At 40.7% G+C, this 22,438-nt stretch overlaps 2 protein-coding genes across 2 annotated transcripts; both read left to right on the top strand.

Moving 5' to 3' along the window:
- The first annotated feature begins 239 nt into the window (after positions 1 to 239).
- Positions 240 to 3,554, top strand: LOC135479732 (high mobility group nucleosome-binding domain-containing protein 5-like). The gene is made up of 3 exons (XM_064759634.1): positions 240 to 1,200; positions 1,873 to 2,086; positions 3,137 to 3,554. Exons 1-3 carry the CDS (start codon positions 240 to 242, stop codon positions 3,552 to 3,554), a joined length of 1,593 nt encoding a protein of 530 aa, XP_064615704.1.
- Positions 3,555 to 5,747: 2,193 nt separating this feature from the next.
- LOC135479627 (uncharacterized) lies at positions 5,748 to 22,211 on the top strand. Its single transcript, XM_064759518.1, has 10 exons — positions 5,748 to 5,789; positions 7,758 to 7,886; positions 12,285 to 12,505; positions 13,123 to 13,289; positions 14,010 to 14,263; positions 14,567 to 14,988; positions 16,207 to 16,488; positions 16,853 to 17,041; positions 18,891 to 19,038; positions 20,075 to 22,211. The coding sequence occupies exons 2-10, from the start codon at positions 7,814 to 7,816 to the stop codon at positions 20,329 to 20,331; spliced, it is 2,013 nt and encodes a 670-aa protein (XP_064615588.1). The 5' UTR covers positions 5,748 to 5,789; positions 7,758 to 7,813; the 3' UTR covers positions 20,332 to 22,211.
- Positions 22,212 to 22,438: the final 227 nt, after the last annotated feature.

Below are 22,438 nucleotides of genomic sequence, written 5' to 3'. Positions count from 1 at the left end.
AGTTTATACAACCTCTATACACATATACACGTGCTTAACGCAACATGCAAGGGAAACAATGCGGCACAAGTTTAAGTCAGTCATTTATCCAGGACACTATCTTCATGCAACATAATTTGAGAATCTTTATACGCATCAGAGGTTGCCTTTTAACAGGTTAACTATACATCTATGATTAGTAAAGCAATCCACGTGTACCAAAAAGGCTAAATAAGTATGTAATATATGACACAGATATTATGGAGATTGAAAAAGAGTACCCTCACATTCCGAATGGAGTTCAGAAAGACGGGGGTGCAGCCCATCGGGAGGAAGGTCAGGAAGATGGGGATCCAGCCCATCGGAAAGAAGGTCAGGAAGATGGGGATCCAGCACAAGAAGAAGATCAGAAAGATGGGAATCCAGCACAAGAAGAAGGTCAGGAAGATGGGGATCCAGCCCATCGGGAAGAAGGTCAGGAAGATGGGGATCCAGCACAAGAAGAAGGTCAGGAAGATCGGGATCCAGCACAAGAAGCAGGTCAGGAAAATAGGGATCCAGCACAAGAAGAAGGTCAGGAAGATTGGGATCCAACACAACAAGGTCAGGATGATGGGGATCCAGCACAAGAAGAATGTCAGGATGATGGGGATCCGGCACAAGAAGGTCAGAAAGATGAGGATGCAGCCTATCAGGAAGAAAGTCAGGAAGAGAGTGATGTAACCCAACATGAAAGTCAGGATTACGTAGATGCAGCCCATCGGGAAGAAGGTCAGAAAGATGGGGATACTGCTCTTCAAAAAGAACGTCAGGAAGAAGGGGATACTTCCCTTGATGACGAAGGTCAGGAAGACGGAGATGCTACTCATCGAGGAAAAGGTCAGGAAGACGGGAATGCAGCATATCAAGAAGAATGTCACGAAGACGGGGATACAGCCCGTGATGAAGATGGTCAGAAAGATTGTGATGCAGAATATCATGATGAAGGTCAGGAAGACGGGGATGCAGCCCATCAGAAAGAAGGTCAGGAAGACGGGAATGCAGCCCATCAAGAAGAAAGTCAGGAAGATGGGCTTGCGACCCTTCAGGAAGAAGGCCAGGATGACAGAAATGCAGCCCTTCAGGAAGAATACGCTGTTAACGTGGAAGATAACCATCAAGTTGCACGGAGAAAGAGGAGACAACCCTTAATCAACTGGAAACGCCTTCCGTGGGAACCAGGTATATTAGAGTGACCTCCCTTTGTAGGATAAATGAAGAATTATACGTTTCCATATTTGATTGCTGTAAATTGCAAGACTTTGTTATTGTTATTATTATTATTATTATGTGTAAAGTCTTATATTTTATAACTTATTTATTTAATTGGCTAATATTTTTGCCGTGCTCGAAAAATTTTCATCTAGCCTATATCATGATGATCAGGTTGATGAATGGAGGGAACCGCAATGCCCGAAATAAACTAAAGCTCTTTGCCAGGTGATTGACAAACCTCCTTAATTAATGCCGCGTTCGACCAGGCGACCTCAATGGCCAAGGGCCGTTAGGCTGCACGCATGCACAGTAATTTAGCCAAATGAGCTAACTGGTGCCCAGAGTTACGAATAAACTGTTCGTCTATCATATAAGCCAGTATTTCGGAATTATAGTTGCAAACCAAGCTAAATCTATCATCACAGTCGTATGTTTTATGAAGCTTGTAATGTGTTGACTAGAAAGATTACATTTCTGGGCGTTTGTGAGAGCAGTGATAGGGTGCAAATAAAATGTTTTAGCTCCCATTTCATAATTGCTGTTTGAAGTCATTTTAAAGTTACGTAAGTAGTAGGCATGCTACAGTTTTAGTGCGTTAACTGGGAAGTTCATGGGGTTTTATCACCTTTTGCCCTGTAGACATCACCTTCAGACGAGCTATGCCAGATCACGTGACGGTACCAAACCTACCGACCAATCAGGAAGGAAGAATCCCAGTTGCAGGCAGAGGAGAAGGCGCAGAATTAAATGATGAAGAAAGCGATGGTGAAGAAATTAGGGAAATGAAAAGAAAGCTGAAGGAGCAGGAAACAAGAGTAGACGAATTTTATTACACGAAAGAAAAGAATGATAGGTATGTATTCCACATATGTTCATCTTGTATATGTCTGTCAGATTTTACAGGTGGAGCAAATTGAGGTACAGGAGTAAATATCGCGCTTCGCCAGGTCTCATGAAAAACATCCTGATTTCAGGCCAAATTCCAAATATTTAGACCTGGATTAGAGCCTGCGACATCATTCATTTTATCAAGGGTACAGTCGCAGCAAGTGAACGATTACACCATCTCAGCTCATCTGGGGCTCCTAAGACTTGAAAAAAAAAGACAACAAATAATACAATCCGAGATACTTGGGAAGATTGGTAAAACCAGATCGACATAGTCACAGACATATTTGGCGGAATCCAGTGCTTGGTATCTCTGTAACTCAACATATAAGAAGCGGAAGGAGGCCATGGGTTGCGCCATGTCACACCAACCGGAAACTTGATGTTGAGTCACTCTTACCACACGCGCATATACATGGTTAACAGACAAAGCTGTTATCGGGTGACGTGAGCCGAAACAGACTCGTCGTCGAGTTATAGAAATAACTAGCGCCCGATTGGACAAAACTGATAACATAGCGGCGCTTTCGATTGTTCACTTTAAACTGCGATTTCTCTGTTGTGCAACCTCACAGAAATGGAAAGTTATGCTTTCTGACGCTTACCTCCATCCATATTCATGACAGCTGTGGTAAATTGAAATATTCTAATATTCTAGTAATACGCACAAATCGGTAAATCCATTTATTTATCTGTCTGATTGTTGTTTAATACCATACTGTGAGATATGGTTACACATACAGTTTTATGGGTGGAGGAAGCCGGGGTAAACCACCGACCTTTGGCAAATTACTTTTCCGTGTAAGACACACAGATATCCACAACATATTAGTTAAAAACGGTGTGGTTTTAAATGACAAATGGCCGCTCTTTGTCACCAAGGAACAGTGGTCGCTAAATCAAAATAAATAAAAAAATGTTTATATCACAATCTCACTAAAACAGATTCGACCACCGCAAACAAAAGACGAAAATTAAGTTTAAATTAACACTTTCATTTCACCTTTCCACGTAGAGAGATGGAGTCGGTGATAGAGGAGACCGAGAGAGTACACAACAAGCTAATGAGCCTCAGGGCGGCCAGGCGAAAACTGGAGGCGGAGAGAGACAGACTGGAGGCTGAGTTGTACGCCACTAAGATGCACGTCAAAAACGTCGAGACAAATGTGAACACGGAGGCCGCCGGGTACGAGGAGCTGATAGAAAGGTTTGATGCCCTCAAGACGACGATTGAGACTCAAAAAGAGGCGTGTCCAGCCTCGTTCTCACTCTTGTTACAGTTAGAAGAAGAGCTCCTCGAAGATTTGGATTCTGCATCGTGTTCGGATGATTTATCATTTTCTGAGGAATCTCCACTTCCGGCCATAGCAGAAGTTGACGACACTGGTGAAGATTGTTCTGAAAATCGAGTTGAAGAGATTCTTGATGGTTAATTTTACTTTGTGCTGATTTTTGACGACTGTTGGAACAAATGAGTTTGTGTTCATGCGAGGAGAATAAAATGGCATTTGTAAAAGATTTGCACTGAGTGAAGTTTTTGAAACACGACGTGACAAGTTAACCTTGTTATATATATATAGTACAGGAACATATGAAACTATGCTAATGAATTTTTCCCAAAAAATCTCAAGAACTTTAACTGAATAATGTGACCGTCCTAAAATAATTAGTGAGACAGCGATGCAACAATCTCAATATTTATGTGTGATTTAAACTAAAGGACCTCTAAAAATTGAAGTAGGCATCACTACATAAACCACTTAAGACTATGTATAAATATACTTTCATTTGACTTCTAAGGTGGGCTTTTTGGACCATACTATCAGTCATTAGGATGACGTCACAGGAAGTTTATCTGAATGTTGGAATAACTTTTACCCGTGAGTGAAAGATTACTGAAATAATGTTCCCCAAAATTCCTTCCTTCTGGTGAACATCAGGAAAAAACGGTGATGTGATGTCGGAGCTCCTCGCTACCGTCAGTATGGCTCATAAAGCTCACCATAGTTTTCAAATATTTGAATGCCCTTCAACACTGCCAAAAAAAAAAAGCTGAAAAAATAAATGAAAGTATTTTTACGCATAATTTTCAGTTGTCTTTATGATGAGCCTTTATTTCGTATTTTAGCTTTCTTTGTCTATAATGCAGAAATAATCCACGTCATTCTTGTGAACTGGTGATACCGAAGGCTTTAAAATGAGCTTGCTTGGTGCTCAGCATCAGGAAACAGACGATGTAATGGTAGTTCGTGTGCTTTGAGTGCACGGGTGGAGTGCCAAGTCTAGTGTCATCGGTATGGCTTTCCAATGAGGCAGCACTGTAAGCATATTGCATTCATACCGTCTCATTGTTAAGATACAATGTCGTAATACCTCCGAAGTAATGTTGATTTCGACATTTCCGAAGTCAATTAGGTACATCCCATTCCTCAAGAGACAATCGATTAACATTTATTTATTTTTTTTATTCATTTATTTATTTGATTGGTGTTTTACGTCGTACTCAAAAATAATTCACTCATACGACGGCGGCCAGCATTATGGTGGGAGAAAACAGGGCTACGCAAAGCCGCGACCATCCGCAGGTTGCTGCAAACCCTTCCACGTACGACAGGACTGGAGACTAGTATCATTTGGGCTTGAACTCACAGCGACCACCTTAGACCAATTAACAGTTGATTTGTCAGTGACCTAAGACCCACAGCCACTATTTAATTTTTAAATTAAAATTTTTACATGTAAGTGTGAGAACAACAACGTAAGGAAAAGTAAGATATATGTAATTATTTACATATGTCATGCGATAGTTTAGTTTCATTTATTTATTTCACTAACTTATCTAATTCTTTACTTGCTTATTTCATTATTTTGGAACACTAACTTCAAGAATTGTTAAGCTGGTGTCTCGTTTTATGGGCCTAAAGAACTGGGGTGACCGTAGAAAACCCCAAACTTTAATGATCAAACTGGTAAACTTTTCCACATGTAATATTTATCACGTGAGTGAACCGTCAATTGTCACAATTTACCCCCAAGCAAAATGGCAGAATCTTGAATACGCCCGGATATCGCTAAACGATCTTTAGGCTTAGGTTAAAATTCATATCACTTTCTGATGTAACAAAGACAAAATATTGCTTGACAATATAAATTTTGAGTAAATTATTTGTACAACAAATTTCAGCTAAAATAACGGAAAGGAACATACCAAATTTAAGGATTAAAATTTTGACTTCAAGCTAAGATAGCTTCGTGATCGGAGAATGGTATATCGACTCCAAGTTTCGTGTGTCCTAGTGTTTAAAACCTAAACACCAAAACCACTCCCACAGTGGAGGAGGAGTCGTTTACACATACCCGCATGCATTATATAGTCTACCAGAAACTCCTACAGCGCGTAGATATTTGCTTTTCTGATATACCATACAGATTCTCATCATATAACTCACAATTTTGTCATATTTACCTTGACTGTTGACAGAGCAGACTGGTTTCTGTACGGCAGGGGCCACACCAATTTTCACTGTGTGTTGTACAAATTTGGGTCACTTCATGTACTTCAGGCTAGCCTTCAGGTTATGCGCAGTGAGCACACAAGCTTTACTGAAGTGAACTAAAGCATGTTACAGAAGTGTAGGGGTCAAAGATTGTTCTCTTCTTTGGGACAGGTGAGATTATTGATTAATTTGAATTTATTTTACAGTCCGCTACTGTATCTACCTTTTTTTTAACTCGTATAGTGTCACATGTGATACATAAAGGCAGAAGACTTAAGCATCTAACCCAATATGTATCTAATAGTTGAAGCAACAGCCCCTCCTTCGGGTAGATAAAGTGTGTGTCACCGGCCTTGATAGCTCAGTTGGTAGAGCGCCCGCTTCGGGGCAGTAGATCCAGGGTGAATCCTAAGACCATAAAAGAAGAAGTTGTAACTTCCTCGCTTGGCGTTCAGCAGTAAGTGGGTAGTGCAATGACTGGTTGACCCTTATCAATATAGAGACTCGAACTGGACAGCTTACTTGTCTTCAGTAAGTCGTATCAGTGAAGCAGCACTAGACAAAAGAGCGATGGAAATACGTCCTGCAACAGGGAGGAACATTACATGTATTTTACGGACTCCTTCGTCGTCATATGACAGAAAAAAAAATCGTTAGGTACGACGTTAAACCACAAGCACTCACTCTAATGTGTATGACATGAGACACAGTGAATACAAGGCATACGCCCCCAGGTAATAAGTGGAACAAAAAAGCTCAAAGAGAATCATTTGGATATAAAAGAATCCTGTGTTCTTTGGAACAGGTGAAATTATTTGTTAAGTTGTAACCACTTGAGAGTCCTACACTGCAACCGTGGATGTTCTGAAACAAATACGCTCCTTGAAACATTCATAACCGAATATTGCCCTTGCATGTGATATAAAGTTGAATGCTTTTCAACAATCGCAAGCGTGTATATGCATGTAAGCGTTGACTTTTACATTGTACGTCGTGCTTAATAAAGTTTCCAGTCATATGACGACGAGGAACCAATAGGTGAGTATCGTACTGTGGGCGAATCCGTACTGTGTCTGTCTTCTTGTGGCAGGGCGAATCCGTACCGTGTCCGTCTTCTTGTGGCAGGGTGAATCCGTACCGTGTCTTTCTTATTTTGGCAAGGGGAATCCGTACTGTGTCTGTCTTCTTGTGGCAGGGCGAATCCGCACTGTATCTGTCTTCTTGTGCAGGGCGAATCCGTACTGTAACTGTCTTCTTGTGGCAGGGCGAATCCGTACTGTGTCTGTCTTCTTGTGGCAGGGCGAATCTGTACTGAAGAGTCGTAATATATGACTGTAGCTTCACAGTGTAATGACTATCTAATATATATAAAGCCAAACTCTCACTAACGATCAAACAGAAGGAAACACGAAATAGTCCAAGATACACAGGTATAGCACAGGTTGTTGTCCAATGAAACACAACTTAGTGGTGTAGCCCAATGAACTATATCAATGAGCATTGCTCCTCATAGCATGTTCAAGCAGTAGGCCAAAAGGGTTGTCATGATTTTTCTCTCGTAACTGATGAGAGTTACGCTGCCATCTTGTCCATCATCAGAGAAGAAACCATAAAGCATGGACTTACGAATCACATCAGGCGAGAAAGTTTTTCTGGGACGAAACACTACAATGACATGTAAATCCACAGGTTAAACCGTGGCTGGCCAATTTGATCACGATGCTAAGATGGAGATGCACTGATACGTGTCCAGTCAGTTTGTTAGCGCAGCGTTATGGCCCAGGAGCCTCTCACCAATGCGGTCGCTGTGAGTCCAGCTCATGCTGGTTGGCTCTCCGGCCGTACGTGGGAAGGTCTGTCAACAACCTGCGGACGGTCGTGGGTTTCCCCCTGGTTCTGCCCGGTTTCCTCCCACCATAATGCTGGCCGCCGTCGTATAAGTGAAATATTCTTGAGTACGGCGTAAAACACCAAATAAATAAATAAGTAAATCCAGCCAGGTCTCGAGTATTCTAAACCAATAGTCATTGGATCGTATGTGCTTTTGACGTCAGGATGTTTGTTACGCAGCTGAGGAAGTTTAATGGCGGTTTCATCTAATCTACATGTATCACACCTTTATTACTTCGCCACAGATAGGAATCAACACGTCTCTCGGCTGTTCACAGTGTGGAATTGCGAGTAACGGATCCAAGATGACAGAGATTTTAAGAATTTTGGTTTCGGCATTCCTTATCGTCCCAACATTAACCGAATATACATTTCCTGGTGAGTAGATGTACTTAATAGAGAATGTACTACAATTATATATATACATACGAATTGTTGGTTCAGTCCCGGCCCAGGCGCCCAGGCAATCTTCTAAATAAGGTATTCCCGCTTTTTACTTTTATATCTATTTGATTGCTGTTTTACGTTATTCTCAAGAATATTTTATTTAGTTTTACGGGTGAATAATACCGGACGGAAAACAACGGATCTGTGACAAGATACTTACGGTATACTAGTGGTGTGTGCACATAAACTGTGTCTTCTTGTGGCAAGGCGAGTCCATGCCGCCAAAGCGCTGCTGTCACTGAAGCATCATGCCGAAGACACCAGATATTATACTGGCATGCAGCCAACCAGCTATGCGCCAAGCGAGGCAGCCGCAAGTACCATTTTTTTTAAAAATTTTTGGTATGATCCGACACGGTTTGATCCTGGGGCCTTCCAACTTCACCCTCGCCTCATGTGTCGTGGTGACACTAAATTTAGCTGTTCTCAGAATCTTTGGTGGCGATAAGCTCGCGTATGGCTGTTTGGGTTGACCCACATAAAATATGGCTTTGTAGATTGCCCCACATAAGATAAGGCTGTGTCGGTTGTCCCACATAAAATAAGGCTGTGTAGGTTGTCCCACATAAAATAAGGCTGTGTAGGTTGTCCCACATACAATTAGGCTGTGTAGGTTGTCCCACGTACAATAGAGCTGTATAGGTTGTTCCACGTACAATAAGGCTGTGCAGGATGTCCCACATACAATAAGGCTGTGTAGGTTGTCCCACATACAATAAGGCTGTGTAGGTTGTCCCACGTACAATAAGGCTGTGCAGGTTGTCCCACATACAATAAGGCTGTGTAGGTTGTCCCACATACAATAAGGCTGTGTAGGTTGTCCCACATACAATAAGGCTGTGTAGGTTGTCCCACGTACAATAGAGCTGTATAGGTTGTTCCACATACAATAAGGCTGTGCAGGTTGTCCCACATACAATAAGGCTGTGTAGGTTGTCCCACATACAATAAGGCTGTGTAGGTTGTCCCACATACAATAGAGCTGTATAGGTTGTTCCACGTACAATAAGGCTGTGCAGGTTGTCCCACATACAATAAGGCTGTGCAGGTTGTTCCACATAAGATAAGGCTGTGTAGGTTGTCCCACGTACAATAAGGCTGTGTAGGTTGCCCCACATACAATAAGGCTGTATAGGTTGTCCCACGTACAATAAGGCTGTGTAGGTTGTCCCACATAAGATGAGGCTGTGCATGTTGTCCCACATACAATAAGGCTGTGCAGGTTGTCCCACATAAGATGAGGCTGTGCAGGTTGTCCCACATACAATAATGCTGTGTAGGCTGTCCCACATACAATAAGGCTGTGCAGGTTGTCCCACATACAATAAGGCTGTGCAGGTTGTCCCACATACAATAAGGCTGTGCAGGTTGTCCCACATAAGATAAGGCTGTGTAGGTTGTGCCACATACAATTAGGCTGTGTAGGTTGTCCCACGTACAATAAGGCTGTGCAGGTTGTCCCACATACAATAAGGCTGTGTAGGTTGTCCCACGTACAATAAGGCTGTATAGGTTGTCCCACATACAATAAGGCTGTGTACGTTGTCCCACATACAATAAGGCTGTGTAGGTTGTCCCACGTACAATAAGGCTGTGTAGGTTGTCCCACATACAATAAGGCTGTGCAGGTTGTCCCACGTACAATAAGGCTGTATAGGTTGTTCCACATACAATAAGGCTGTGCAGGTTGTCCCACATACAATTAGGCTGTGTAGGTTGTCCCACATACAATAAGGCTGGGTAGGTTGTCCCACGTACAATAGAGCTGTATAGGTTGTCCCACATACAATAAGGCTGTGCAGGTTGTCCCACATACAATAAGGCTGTGCAGGTTGTCCCACATACAATAAGGCTGTGTAGGTTGTCCCACGTACAATAAGGCTGTGTAGGTTGTCTCAAGTACAATAAGGCTGTGTAGGTTGTCCCACGTACAATAAGGCTGTGTAGGTTATCCCACGTACAATAAGGCTGTGCAGGTTGTCCCACATACAATAAGGCTGTGCAGGTTGTCCCACATAAGATAAGGCTGTGTAGGTTGTCCCACATACAATAAGGCTGTGTAGGTTGTCCCACGTACAATAAGGCTGTGCAGGTTGTCCCACATACAATAAGGCTGTGTAGGTTGTCCCACGTACAATAGAGCTGTATAGGTTGTCCCACATACAATAAGGCTGTGTAGGTTGTCCCACATACAATAAGGCTGTGTAGGTTGTCCCACGTACAATAGAGCTGTATAGGTTGTTCCACGTACAATAAGGCTGTGCAGGTTGTCCCACGTACAATTAGGCTGTGTAGGTTGTCCCACATACAATAAGGCTGTGTAGGTTGTCCCACGTACAATAGAGCTGTATAGGTTGTCCCACATACAATAAGGCTGTGCAGGTTGTCCCACATACAATAAGGCTGTGCAGGCTGTCCCACATGCAATAAGGCTGTGTAGGTTGTCCCACGTACAATAAGGCTGTGTAGGTTGTCCCACGTACAATAAGGCTGTGTAGGTTATCCCACGTACAATAAGGCTGTGCAGGTTGTCCCACATACAATAAGGCTGTGTAGGTTGTCCCACATACAATAAGGCTGTGCAGGTTGTCCCACATACAATAAGGCTGTGCAGGTTGTCCCACATACAATAAGGCTGTGCAGGCTGTCCCACATACAATAAGGCTGTGTAGGTTGTCCCACGTACAATAAGGCTGTGTAGGTTGTCCCACGTACAATAAGGCTGTGTAGGTTATCCCACGTACAATAAGGCTGTGCAGGTTGTCCCACATACAATAAGGCTGTGTAGGTTGTCCCACATACAATAAAGCTGTGCAGGTTGTCCCACGTACAATAGAGCTGTATAGGTTGTCCCACATACAATAAGGCTGTGCAGGTTGTCCCACATAAGATAAGGCTGTGTAGATTGTCCCACGTAAAATAGGGCTGTGTTGATTTTCCCACGTAAAATAAGGCTGTGTATGTTGTCCCACGTACAATAGAGCTGTGTAGGTTGTCCCAAATACAATAAGGCTGTGTCGGTTGTTTCACATAAAATAAGGCTGTGTAGGTTGTCTCACGTAAAATAAGGCTGTGTAGATTGTCTCACATAAAATAAGGCTGTGGAGGTTGTCCCACATAAAATAATGCTGTGTAGACTGTCCCACAAAATTCGTATCGGAATAATTTCATTCCACCAATAACGCACACATATACTCCTCTGATTGGATAAATAGAGGCTTTACACTTAAAAAATAATCTTTTAACTATAACTGAAAGTGTGCTCTCTGAGTGATGCTAGATGGTATTCTGTTACTATAACACATATGTTGTGTCATATTCAGCATAATATGTGTTATATCTGTCTAATAGAATGGCTACGTCGAATTAATACAATATGTGTGTGTTATATTTAATAGAATAATATGTCGCAATAAGAGAATACATTCTAGCATCACTCAGATAATAGACTTTGTGTTAAACTTAACAGATTAATTTTCTGAGTGTATTGTGGGAGGTTTTCTTTGGGTTTGACGAAGGCTGGTGGTTTTTCCGGTGGTCTACGCTTTCCGCTGCACACAGACTAAACCAGGCAATCGTTTTTACATTGATTTCTGGAATATAGCTTAAACCAGCCAGAAAAAATAATACATCAACTGGCTGAATTTCTACTCTCTTAAAGCCGGAATATTACATATAACTTTGATTATGCCAATCCAACATATTGGTAGTGGTAGAGGAGGAAACAAATTAATAACGTTAGATTTATACTTTGCACAGTGCTAGCAATGCTATTTTACAGCGTCTTACATGTTGCATATCCTTTTAACATTTGAATTTTAGGAGAGTAAATGAAACAGCTGATACATATATATCAGCCCAAGGATCAAAACCGCAATGGGTCATACCAAAGACTTTAAAAATGATCGCTTGGCCCTCAGCACTGAGAAGTTAGAGCAAGGAAACAGGACTGGTTGGCCCAGTGTCAGTATAATGTGACTGGTTGGGTGTCATGCCTGGTGTCTTCGGCATGACACTTCAGTGGCGGAAGCACTTTGGCGGCATGGACTCGCCCTGCCAAAAGAAGACACAGTATATGTGCACAAACCACGTTGTGATATGACTGAAAAAGTACGACGTTAAACCCCAAGCACACGTACAGTACATACGTATAAACATTCCACACTGACACATTTTACATCGAAATAATTGGCATGTGAAATTTTCATATTTTCGCTTAATTTTCATATGCATGTATTTTTTTGGTGCTTTGTGTAACCTGGAAAAGTTTATAGTTTAAGCTGGCGTACGAATTTGAAGCCCAGATTTGTTATTTTTATCCATTTGTAGATTATAAAGATCACCCATGTGTAAGAGATTGCAAGGATAACGAGGCACCCAGGACGTGTGAGTACAACTTCACCATCGAGTGGTACCACACGATAACCGTTCACTGTCGGGACTGTCCGTTCAATAGGACCGACTGCTTCAGGCCGAACTGCGTTCCTGCCGAAGGCACGCCAAGGGCAATTCTGACCGTAAACAGACATCTGCCAGGACCAGCTATCCAGGTAGTGAGATTAAGTAGATATCTCGAGACTTAGATGGGATCACGATATTTGCCTACTGGACTAAATATCGCTAAAGTGTCACTGTCTCATGTTTCCACAGCTTTCAATTTTCAGCGCAAGAATTTGAGGTATACATTCAAGAAATTATTCTGTTAATTTTAACAGAAACACAAATGACAACTCTTTCCTTGAGGAACTTCTCAAGCTCACAAAAGTTCCAGGCCCTGCTTCACCAAAATTACTAAATTCAGTAAATTGCTTAAGTTGGTAAGTTTTTGCTTAAGCTCAACACTGTTTCCCTACAAAATTTAAGTCACAAGTAAAGTATTATGTTACTTAATTTGAAGCTCGTTTGCTTAATTTTGAAAAATGAAAATTTGAAGAAATTTAGCGAAACCAGGCCCATGCTGTCCCTCCGTCCTATTATTTGTTTACCCTAAATTAAGTTTTGTGCAACTTTAACGACACGCCCTTATTATAGTAAATGTGATCTAATAGTTACCTAACATTTTTGACAAGTCACATTATAGAGTAGGACTTTTTTTTACCTTTGCGATGAAATTATTCGAACTCAAACTCTCGTAGTGAACCTTGGGGGCTTGATATACACCTTTTAGGTTTGTGAAGGAGACCACATTCAGGTGAAGGTTTTCAATCACCCAGACATGTCCGAAGGCGTGAGCTTACACTGGCACGGTATCCACCAGAAAGGGACCCAGTACAACGACGGTGCAGAAATGATCACTCAGTGTCCCATAACACCATTCTCTTCATTTCAATATCGGTGAGTCAGAGATATCAGCTCAGCCATTTAGCTCGCATGATAACATTTATCCTCTTTTGTTATTACTGAGTGGGATTTCCATTAGAACGCATGCAATTTTTGAACACAATTTAGTTCATATCGGAATCAAAAATTTTCACTCAGTACGTAATATTCTACAAATTATTTTGAATCATACCCACATGTTGTTAAGTTAAAGTTTATGGGTTATTGCTTAGTTGAATTTCTGTTAGAGCACCTACAGTTTTATTTCACTCTCCTTGAGCATTAGCTCCACATCAGTAGTATTCGCTATTTGGGGGCTCCTTGGCGTAGTAGTTAGCAAGCTAGCCAGGCCCAATGATTCAGGAGCCTACTGATTATTGTGGGTTTCCCTCGGGCTTTGTGCGCTGTCCTCACGCCGTGATGTTGGTGACAGTCATAAAAGTGACATATTCTTCAGTACGGCGTACAACAGCAGTCAAATAAATAAATAAACAGTATCCGGTACCAATTTGCATATGTCAGTTTCCTGTGTCATCTACTATCTATTAGCATCAACCAGCATGCACAAAGGCCATAGGCCAGTTCTGATCTTAGTGGTGAATTTTTCATAATTTGTCGTAGCTACCGCTTTCACAATGTCCACATTTCAGTATATTAGACCGCTCTACGCATCTTATCAGTTCGGAAGATGTTATGAAATGTCATATATACCCAGATAACCTTATTGATTTGCAGATTTGTTGCCGACAATCCAGGGACTCATTTCTGGCACTCACATGCCGGACTTCAAAGGGCTGACGGCTTATTCGGGGCTCTAGTTGTTCGGCAGTCTCCGTCAAAAGAGCCTCACTTTGATAAATATGATAATGACTTGCCTGATCACGTGATCGTAGTGAACGAATGGTTCGTCAATCCTACCATAAACCGGTATGCGGCGCACGTGCACGGCGGAGAAAAGGTCATAAAAGACAAGTCACTCCTGATCAATGGTACAAAGTCTGCTGTGAAAACCTTATTATTGATCGACAAAACTATTTCAGTTACCATATACGTCTCAGAGCAATATGTTTTCATTTTTGCTGTTTATGTGTGCGGTTTTTCTTTGTTTTGTTTTCTTCGACCAATACTAAACATAACTCACCTGGACGTAATTGAAATTAAAATAATTTAATAAAAATTTTATGTTTATGTTTTCTGGTTGTTGTGAGCGCCTGGCATGAATTTCTCGGCAATGTCCGAAAAAATAGGCTGTATTGACTTAAACAATAAATTTAAAAAATCCCTGCCCACAGGTCAAGGCGTTTACCGGAAGTTCAAAGAAACCAAACAAGCGCAAGAAACGTTTTACACACCAAGAGCTGTCTTTTCCGTCCGGCATGGGGAGTCTTATCGCTTCCGGGTCATTGATAATGGCGTCTCTGCCTGTCCAATTACCGTCTCGGTCTCCGGACACGTGTTGTCGATAATCGCGTCGGACGGAAATCCTTTTGAGCCTTTGGAAGTGGACGCCTTCATGATGGCTGCTGGGGAGAGATTTGACTTCATTCTGACGGCGAATAGAGACGTGGGTAACTATTGGCTGATGGTTCAAGAAGTACCGGACTGCGGGGAAGGGGAAAGGAAACGACTTCCACAGCAGCTGGCAATTGTTAGATATATTGGGGCATCGGAAAATGAACCCACCGAACCACCAACAAATGTCACTACTGGAAAGGTAAAAGTTTTTAATGACATTTTCTGTGTCACTTTTTGCTACTATGTCTTTCACGGATATATGTCAGGTTAATGGCAAAGAAATGAGTGAATGAATGCGTGGACTTTAACGCATACTCCTACACAGCGCATGCGTCGCTGCCACCAAAAGACAAACTTGACCTTTGGGATTTATGAGACACACGTAGTCTTGTTTACGTTTAGCCTCATCACGTGTTTCTTGAGATTCCGCGGAACTGTTTAATCAGCATTCATTAAATAAAATTGTTTTAGGTTTCGGTTACAATCACGTTGTACGTACTCTAGCTAAAGACAATGCGTGTATATAGAGTATTGCAAGAGCCAAAGTTGAGACGGATTGTTTGTGTTTTCTGATATCACTTCCTGCCTCATCACCGTGACCCCAGTAACCTCGGCGTTGTTCAAGATTTCTGTACAGAATTTACTAGTCTTGGCAGTGACGTAAAGTGAAAAGTAGAGAGTGACGTATCCGCTATGAAGAGTATGGGTTTAACGTCGCACTTAACAATTTTTCAGTCGTATGACGACGATCCTGACAAAGGAAGGTGATGAACTAAGGGTCGTTCTTTTTTGTTCACCCATAAACTTAACCGCCATTGTACAAGAAAGCAACTGTTCGTCAATATGAGCAGATAAATAAATAAATGAATATTATTTTGTGATTTTCCACTGATGAAAAGAAATGTCGGAAGCTACACCCGACCACTGCGTTTCATTTTCGTTTTGCTGTGGGATTAACTTTGCTTAAGCGTCATCTTTTCGTCCATATTACGATGATGTCTACCTATAGCCCGGTTTCAATGACGACATTTTGACAGTGATTTTACCAATCCGCCACCCCCCCCGCCCAAAAAAGAACAGCCCCCCCCCCGAAAAAAAAATCAACGAATAAACATTAACAACATTAACACACATATGCCGTTAGTGAAAAAATCCGTATGACGTATGGCTTGCCCACAAAATTATTTTTCTGTCACGCCATTGTTTTTTTTTTTTTCTTTTTTGGCGTTTGGTTGTTCACAGACTAAAACAGAAAGACGCTTTGGCTCAAGTCAGCAGGCAGAGGGCTAGTGCAACTGACATAATGTGCCTGTTGATTATCTGTTGGACGCCAAGTAACGCGAGATATTTCGAGTTTTGCGGGGCTGCTATACATACAATACGCACGTAAAGCTGAAGAAAATGCTTTTCGTTTCAGTGGCTCAACTCATGGAATGCAGAATCCTCCGATCTACGTCAGCCCATCGTCAGCGTCAATTCCACGGATAAACTCGAGCCCGGTTTCGAACGTTCTCCAGATCACACATTTTACCTTGCTCTTGACACCCGGATTTTGGACGATCTGCTCGTGCACAGCCCCCAGACACATCCGGTCTACGCATTTGAACGACGAGGGGTCTTTTACGCCCCACAAATCAACAAAATAACCTTGATGAATCCACCAAGTCCACTTTTATTTCAACACCAAGACGTTCCACAGGTAGATTGCCATTCAATTTTCCTTTTATCAACATCAGCGATACGTTCTAGCTCTTTGTACCAAACTTGCTGTCCCAATAATATCAGCGGTAATAAAGGTAATATATTCCTATTGTAGTAATAGAAACATTTTATTTTAATTACATATTAAAAATAAAAAATGAAATATAGTTACATCAAACTTCCCTTTATGTTATACATGCATTTGATGGGTATCTATATCTTGCATTGGTTTTTAAACTACCGCGGGGGTTTCATCACTGAATCAACAAGTTTCATTACAGGTCAATAAATTTGGTAATTGCGCATTAACTCTTCTGACTGAAAAAATATAACAAGTATAAGACTGTGAACATCTATTTTAGGATCTATTTTGTGACACGGAATCCGTGGCGGTAAACTGTTCCACAGAGTATTGTATCTGCGTCCATCGGTTACATGTTGCCATTGGTGATCTTGTGGAACTAGTTGTTGTGGACGAAGGAACTCACTTGAACATTAACCATCCTATGCACCTTCATGGACATTCCTTCAGAGTGCTCGCGTTGAAACAGGTAGGTAAAGAAGTTAAAATGGCGACATTACGAATTTGTACCGTATATGTAAATCCTCTATCCAGTTCAAACTTGAGCTACCGGTCCCGATAGCATGAAGGGGATAGTGTAACGATTGGTTGACCCTATCAGTATAATGGCTTACTTGCCTTCAGCAAGGCGTTTCAGTTAAGCAGCACTAGATAAAAGAGCGGTGGAAATCCGTCCTGCAACAAGGAGGCACATCACATACACACTAAGGATTCTTTCGTCGTCATATGACTGACAAATTATAAAGTACGACGTCAAACCCCAAGCACTCACTCACTCACTCTATCCAGTACATGTTATATGTACTAGGTTAACAGTCGTAAACTGATAACCTAAGCCAATGGTCACCAATCACTTTCACCAGTCAACAATATTTAAAACATAAGCGAAAAGCCAAGAAGACGTGGAAGAGTTTTGTGATGGCACATGCGTTGAACAGGGGGAACTATTCTTTGAATTACCTCCCCTTCATCGCGCCTCATACTAAACAGTGTAAATGTCCCTTACAAAATACTGAGTCCGCGCCTTCCTCCGGATTTGATAAAGTATTCATTACTTTAATTTTTTTATCTATGCAACGTAAGGGAATAAGGGAAAAACAGAAGTCCTCTTTATTTTCATGAACATGGGAGTAAAACATAAGTGAACCATAATTTTCCATCTTCTATTGACTCGGAAACATCAATCACTTTAAGGTTTTATGGGGTAAAAATATTAATTCGATTTATTCTGCCTCCTTGTGAAAAATGAAATCATTTCTGGTACAGAAGTTCAGAATGACACTGGAGTCAGTAATTAGTTGTAGCAACGTCTAATGTAACACATATGGTAACATCTTAAAAATGAACAATTATTGTTTTCCTTTTAATCGTCCGCTGGCTTCCTCTTCGGCCGTACGTGGGAAGGTCTGGCAACAACCTGCGGATGGTCGTGGGTTTCCCCCGGGTTCTGCCCGGTTTCCACCTACCATAATGCTGGCCGCCGTCATATAAGTGAAATATTCTTGAGTACGGCGTAAAACGCCAATCAAATATATAAATAAATAAATTTAATCGTCCGTTGACCTGTGATACAACAGGATGGGATTCCTCTTTTCAGTGGATTTTCGTTAATCCGAGTACACGGGTTTTCTTGAACACCAATCAAATAAATAAATAACTTTTGTGCATGACTATATGCAAATACGCACACACGGCATCAAAATCCTTATTTCACCATTCAGTTTAATCGGTGAAGGGGCGTGGAGAGGGGTCTGCATTATATTTTGAGAATATTTCTCGTTCATAAGGATTTAATTTTGATTACGTTGACTACTTTTCAATGCAGATATGTTTTCTAAATATACTATCGTGAAGAATTGGCTATTGTTTCAGTAAATGTATCATTTCAGCTAAACTCGTAAATATTGGTTATCATTTCAACCAAAATTGTGTGAACATTGGCTATCATTTAAGCTAAAATCGTGCATACTGGGCATCATTTCAGCTAAAATCGTGGAAATTGGGTATCATTTCAGCTAAAATCGTGGAAATTGGGCATCATTTCAGCTAAAATCGTGGATACTGGGCATCATTTCCGCGAAAATCGTGGAAATTGGGTATCATTTCAGCTAAAATCGTGGAAATTGGACATCATTTCAGCTAAAATCGTGGATATTGGGCATCATTTCAGCGAAAATCGTGAACAATCGTGGTTGTTTTTTCAGCCTGAATCGTGGATATCGATTCAGTTAATATTAGAAGACTAAAAATATCGGTTAAAATATCGGTAAATGTCGTGTAAATTTTTTTCTGTTTCATGTCATATTTTGTCATTTAAGGTAAATATTTCCACAACAATGGAGGCTGTAAAGCGCCTTGATGCGGAAGGATACATTCATCGTAACTATGACAACCCCGTTCAGAAGGACACTATCCTCGTCCCAGACGGTGGGTATGCCGTCTTGCGCTTCGTGGCGGATAACCCAGGTAAAAACTCAAGTATGACTTCTTATTGATTGACTGATTGACTACTTGCTAGATTTATCAATTGGTGGTTGATTGGTTAGTGTGTTATGCCATGCTTAAGAATGAGCAGAGGAAACCGCCACCCTAAGTTTGATACATAGCAAATGTCCTGACTTCAGGCCGCTCCCTATGTTTCTTTTGGTTTGGTCAGTGTTTTATGCCGTACTCATGAGCTCACTCAACTGCATTAGGTTAATTTCTTTCGTGGTAATTAAAATTGCGGAACATATGAGATGACAAGAGGTGTATGGCTGGCACACTTATTTATTTGAGAAAACGCGAGGTACCTGAACCATTGTCAGGCAACTAACATAAGAAAGTGCATTGTTTATTATATATGTACTCCCAGGAGTGTACTTAACTAATATAGGTATAGCTGTTTATGACGTGTTTAACAATTTTTTAAACTGATTTAACTACTACGTGTCCATATATATACTTAGATACAATAAACAATGTATTATTAGCTTAACAACCATGTAAAACCAATTACAAAACAAAATTAAAACAATGTAAAAATATCTGACTAATACCTGTCCATATATATTTAATTGTAAAACCAAATAAAACTCAAAATTAAAACGATGTAAAAATTATTTAACTAATACATGTCCATATATATACTTAGATACAATAAACAATGTATTATTAGCTTAACAACAATGTAAAACCGCACTAAAATGTGCATCTATATGCATATATATATATATATATATATATATATATATATATATATATATATACTTAGATACAATAAACAATGTATTATTAGCTTAACAACAATGTAAAACCGCACTAAAATTTGCATCTATATGCATATATATATATATATATATATATATATATATATATATATATATATATATATATATATATATATGGTACATTTTAAGTCCAGCTGGGTACAGTTATTATAAATTCTGAATTTGTCGCCTATATACACAAAGCCTAACAATTTCTAATAGTCTTTTCCTTGTCTTGTACGTATTTTACACAGGTTTCTGGTTGTTTCATTGTCACGTTCAGTTCCACGCTCAGACCAGTATGGGTCTGGTAATCCAGGTTGGTAACGATGAAGACATGCCGCGCAGGCCAAAGAACTACCCAAAATGCAGCAGCTGGACATTCAGCGGATATGACGAAGACCAAAATAAATCCGGTCAACGCACATGTCCGAGCAACGGTTCTAGCCTGCAACCTATAGGAATTTTCACGCTTTGGTTTTACTTTTGCATTGGTTATGAAGTAATTTAGCTACCTTGATCTACTTTCAACCTAAGAATGGAAGTATTTACCACGAATTGAATCAAATAAATAATCCAGTGGAGCTCATCGTTGTTTTTATCTATGTTCCAGTGCCACAAAGTTGGCCATGTTGGGGAGATGAAGATGTAACTTATGTGACATGAAGTGAGAAATGGTGAGTTTTGCTCACAAGAAAGTTCTGTTCGTATGATTTGTCCTTTTCACAGGAATTGTCATTCTTCACAGACAAGTTTGCTACATCCGATTTCGAAGTTGTCTCTTATCGCATTTCTATCTGCGTGACTTTACAGGGCCCGGTTGTTCAAAACTGGTTTAAGACTTAATACCAGATTTAAATTTAAGCATACATTTAGCTCAACATTGTCAAAATTGACCACCACATCGATAAATCATTGCAGTCTTGTCCTCCAGGCAGAGTATATATTATGTGCGCCAGGTGATAAAATCAATAATACGTACGGGTACGGGGCGGTAGGCCTGTTGTATTGATCAGTCGACGAAGTACAACTCAGTTGGCCTAATTGACTTCATCCAGCCGATGAAAATACACTCATCGGTGATTTTATACATTAATGTCGGCCATCAGTGTTACCACAGTCACTTTAATATGATATTAATAACCTAATCCAGGCTTGGTATGGCTTAATTAAGAATTTATCGCACTTTGGATATGATAGGGATGTCAACATCAATAAACCAATAAAACAGTGATAAATTGTTCACCAGTTTATTACATAGCACAACAATGTGTGTTGTGTATAGAAACTCTTTATGTGGTCAACTTAGTCGTGTCCACGCTATTATTCCACATATGTGACCGTAAGTATAGTAGCCTTCTATAACCATTCCATTCACGTTGGGAATGCTGTAACTAATAAAACTAATAACCGGAAGGTAATTCCATGCAGTTAATGTTAGTCACTTCTGGATCCGTATATCTTGGTTGAGCACCAAGCTGAGTTACCAGTTAACTTGGTTAATGGTCCAGTAGAGAATGGTAAAGAATGGTCCAGTCCTTTCTATTTATTGGTACCAAAACTGGGTATATCTTTGCACATTACCTTCATGGGTCACTCCGAGTCCGGTCACTTGTCGTTTGAATGTCTCACTTTTTATACTGTAATGATCGAAAGTGTTGCGTTACCAAATAATGATGCAGTAGGCCTACACTCCCTGATTGGGTGAGTTGGGATATAAGAAGGTCTCTGATTGGTCAAGTCATGATTCTCAGAGCAAGATGGCGGAGAGTCATCGCAATGTGAAATATTGGCAGGGATGAGTAACTTGCACAGTAGTTATCGATCTTTCAACCATGCGTTTTGTTAAATCGGCCATCTAATTTAACACAAGGAAGCTCCCTGTAGCTTCCGAGTTTGTTGTAAGTTACCCAGCGTTGTAAAACGACATTTAATTATGCCTCGAGTGTCTCTCGTGGGATGGTGATTCTTTACTCATACATTTCTTCGTCAATCTCTTCCAATTTCGTTACAATACCATATCATGAGTAAATGTTGCACTATTCTTAATGTCTTGCTGTCTTAGTACTTGTAGAATAAAGTGAATTCTTTGATGCATTATACTATAAGCGTGTTGGATTGAGCGGAGAGAACATCCGTTGTGTAAACAAAAGGAAAACCTGTCAACGTAGAGTATATATTATGTGCGCTTCTATAATGGTGGATGTCGAGTTTCCAGGTGATAAAATCAAACAATATACCATATCATAAGCAAACGTTGCACAACGGACTGCTTACATCAGACTCACCATACACACCGAAACTCCTAATGATTGTAAATGGAGTGTGTTCTCCAGGAGACCAAACCGTCTCGCTCTTCAGTCAGTGTGGTATGTAACACAGACTCATCGAGTTCTGTTTGCCGAGTGAAATATCATAAACCCTGTTTCCTTCACTTGGCCGCTTTTTACTCAGATCGAATAGAAAAAATTCTCCTTCCTTTGTTGTATCCTGAAGACAGGCACGTAAACTTTGCTGTTTTGTCGTGTTTTGCAGCTTGCAAGGACAAATCGCACCCTGTGATATAGACTGAGGGTCGTGTGTTCGAATCCAGCTCTCGCTAGGGTAATTGACTCTTG

The sequence above is a fragment of the Liolophura sinensis genome, chromosome 12 (assembly GCF_032854445.1).
Source record: "Liolophura sinensis isolate JHLJ2023 chromosome 12, CUHK_Ljap_v2, whole genome shotgun sequence".
Lineage (NCBI taxonomy): Eukaryota > Metazoa > Mollusca > Polyplacophora > Chitonida > Chitonidae > Liolophura > Liolophura sinensis.
Note: the sequence above shows the minus strand (reverse complement) of the source record. Positions and strands in the feature narration are given on the sequence as shown.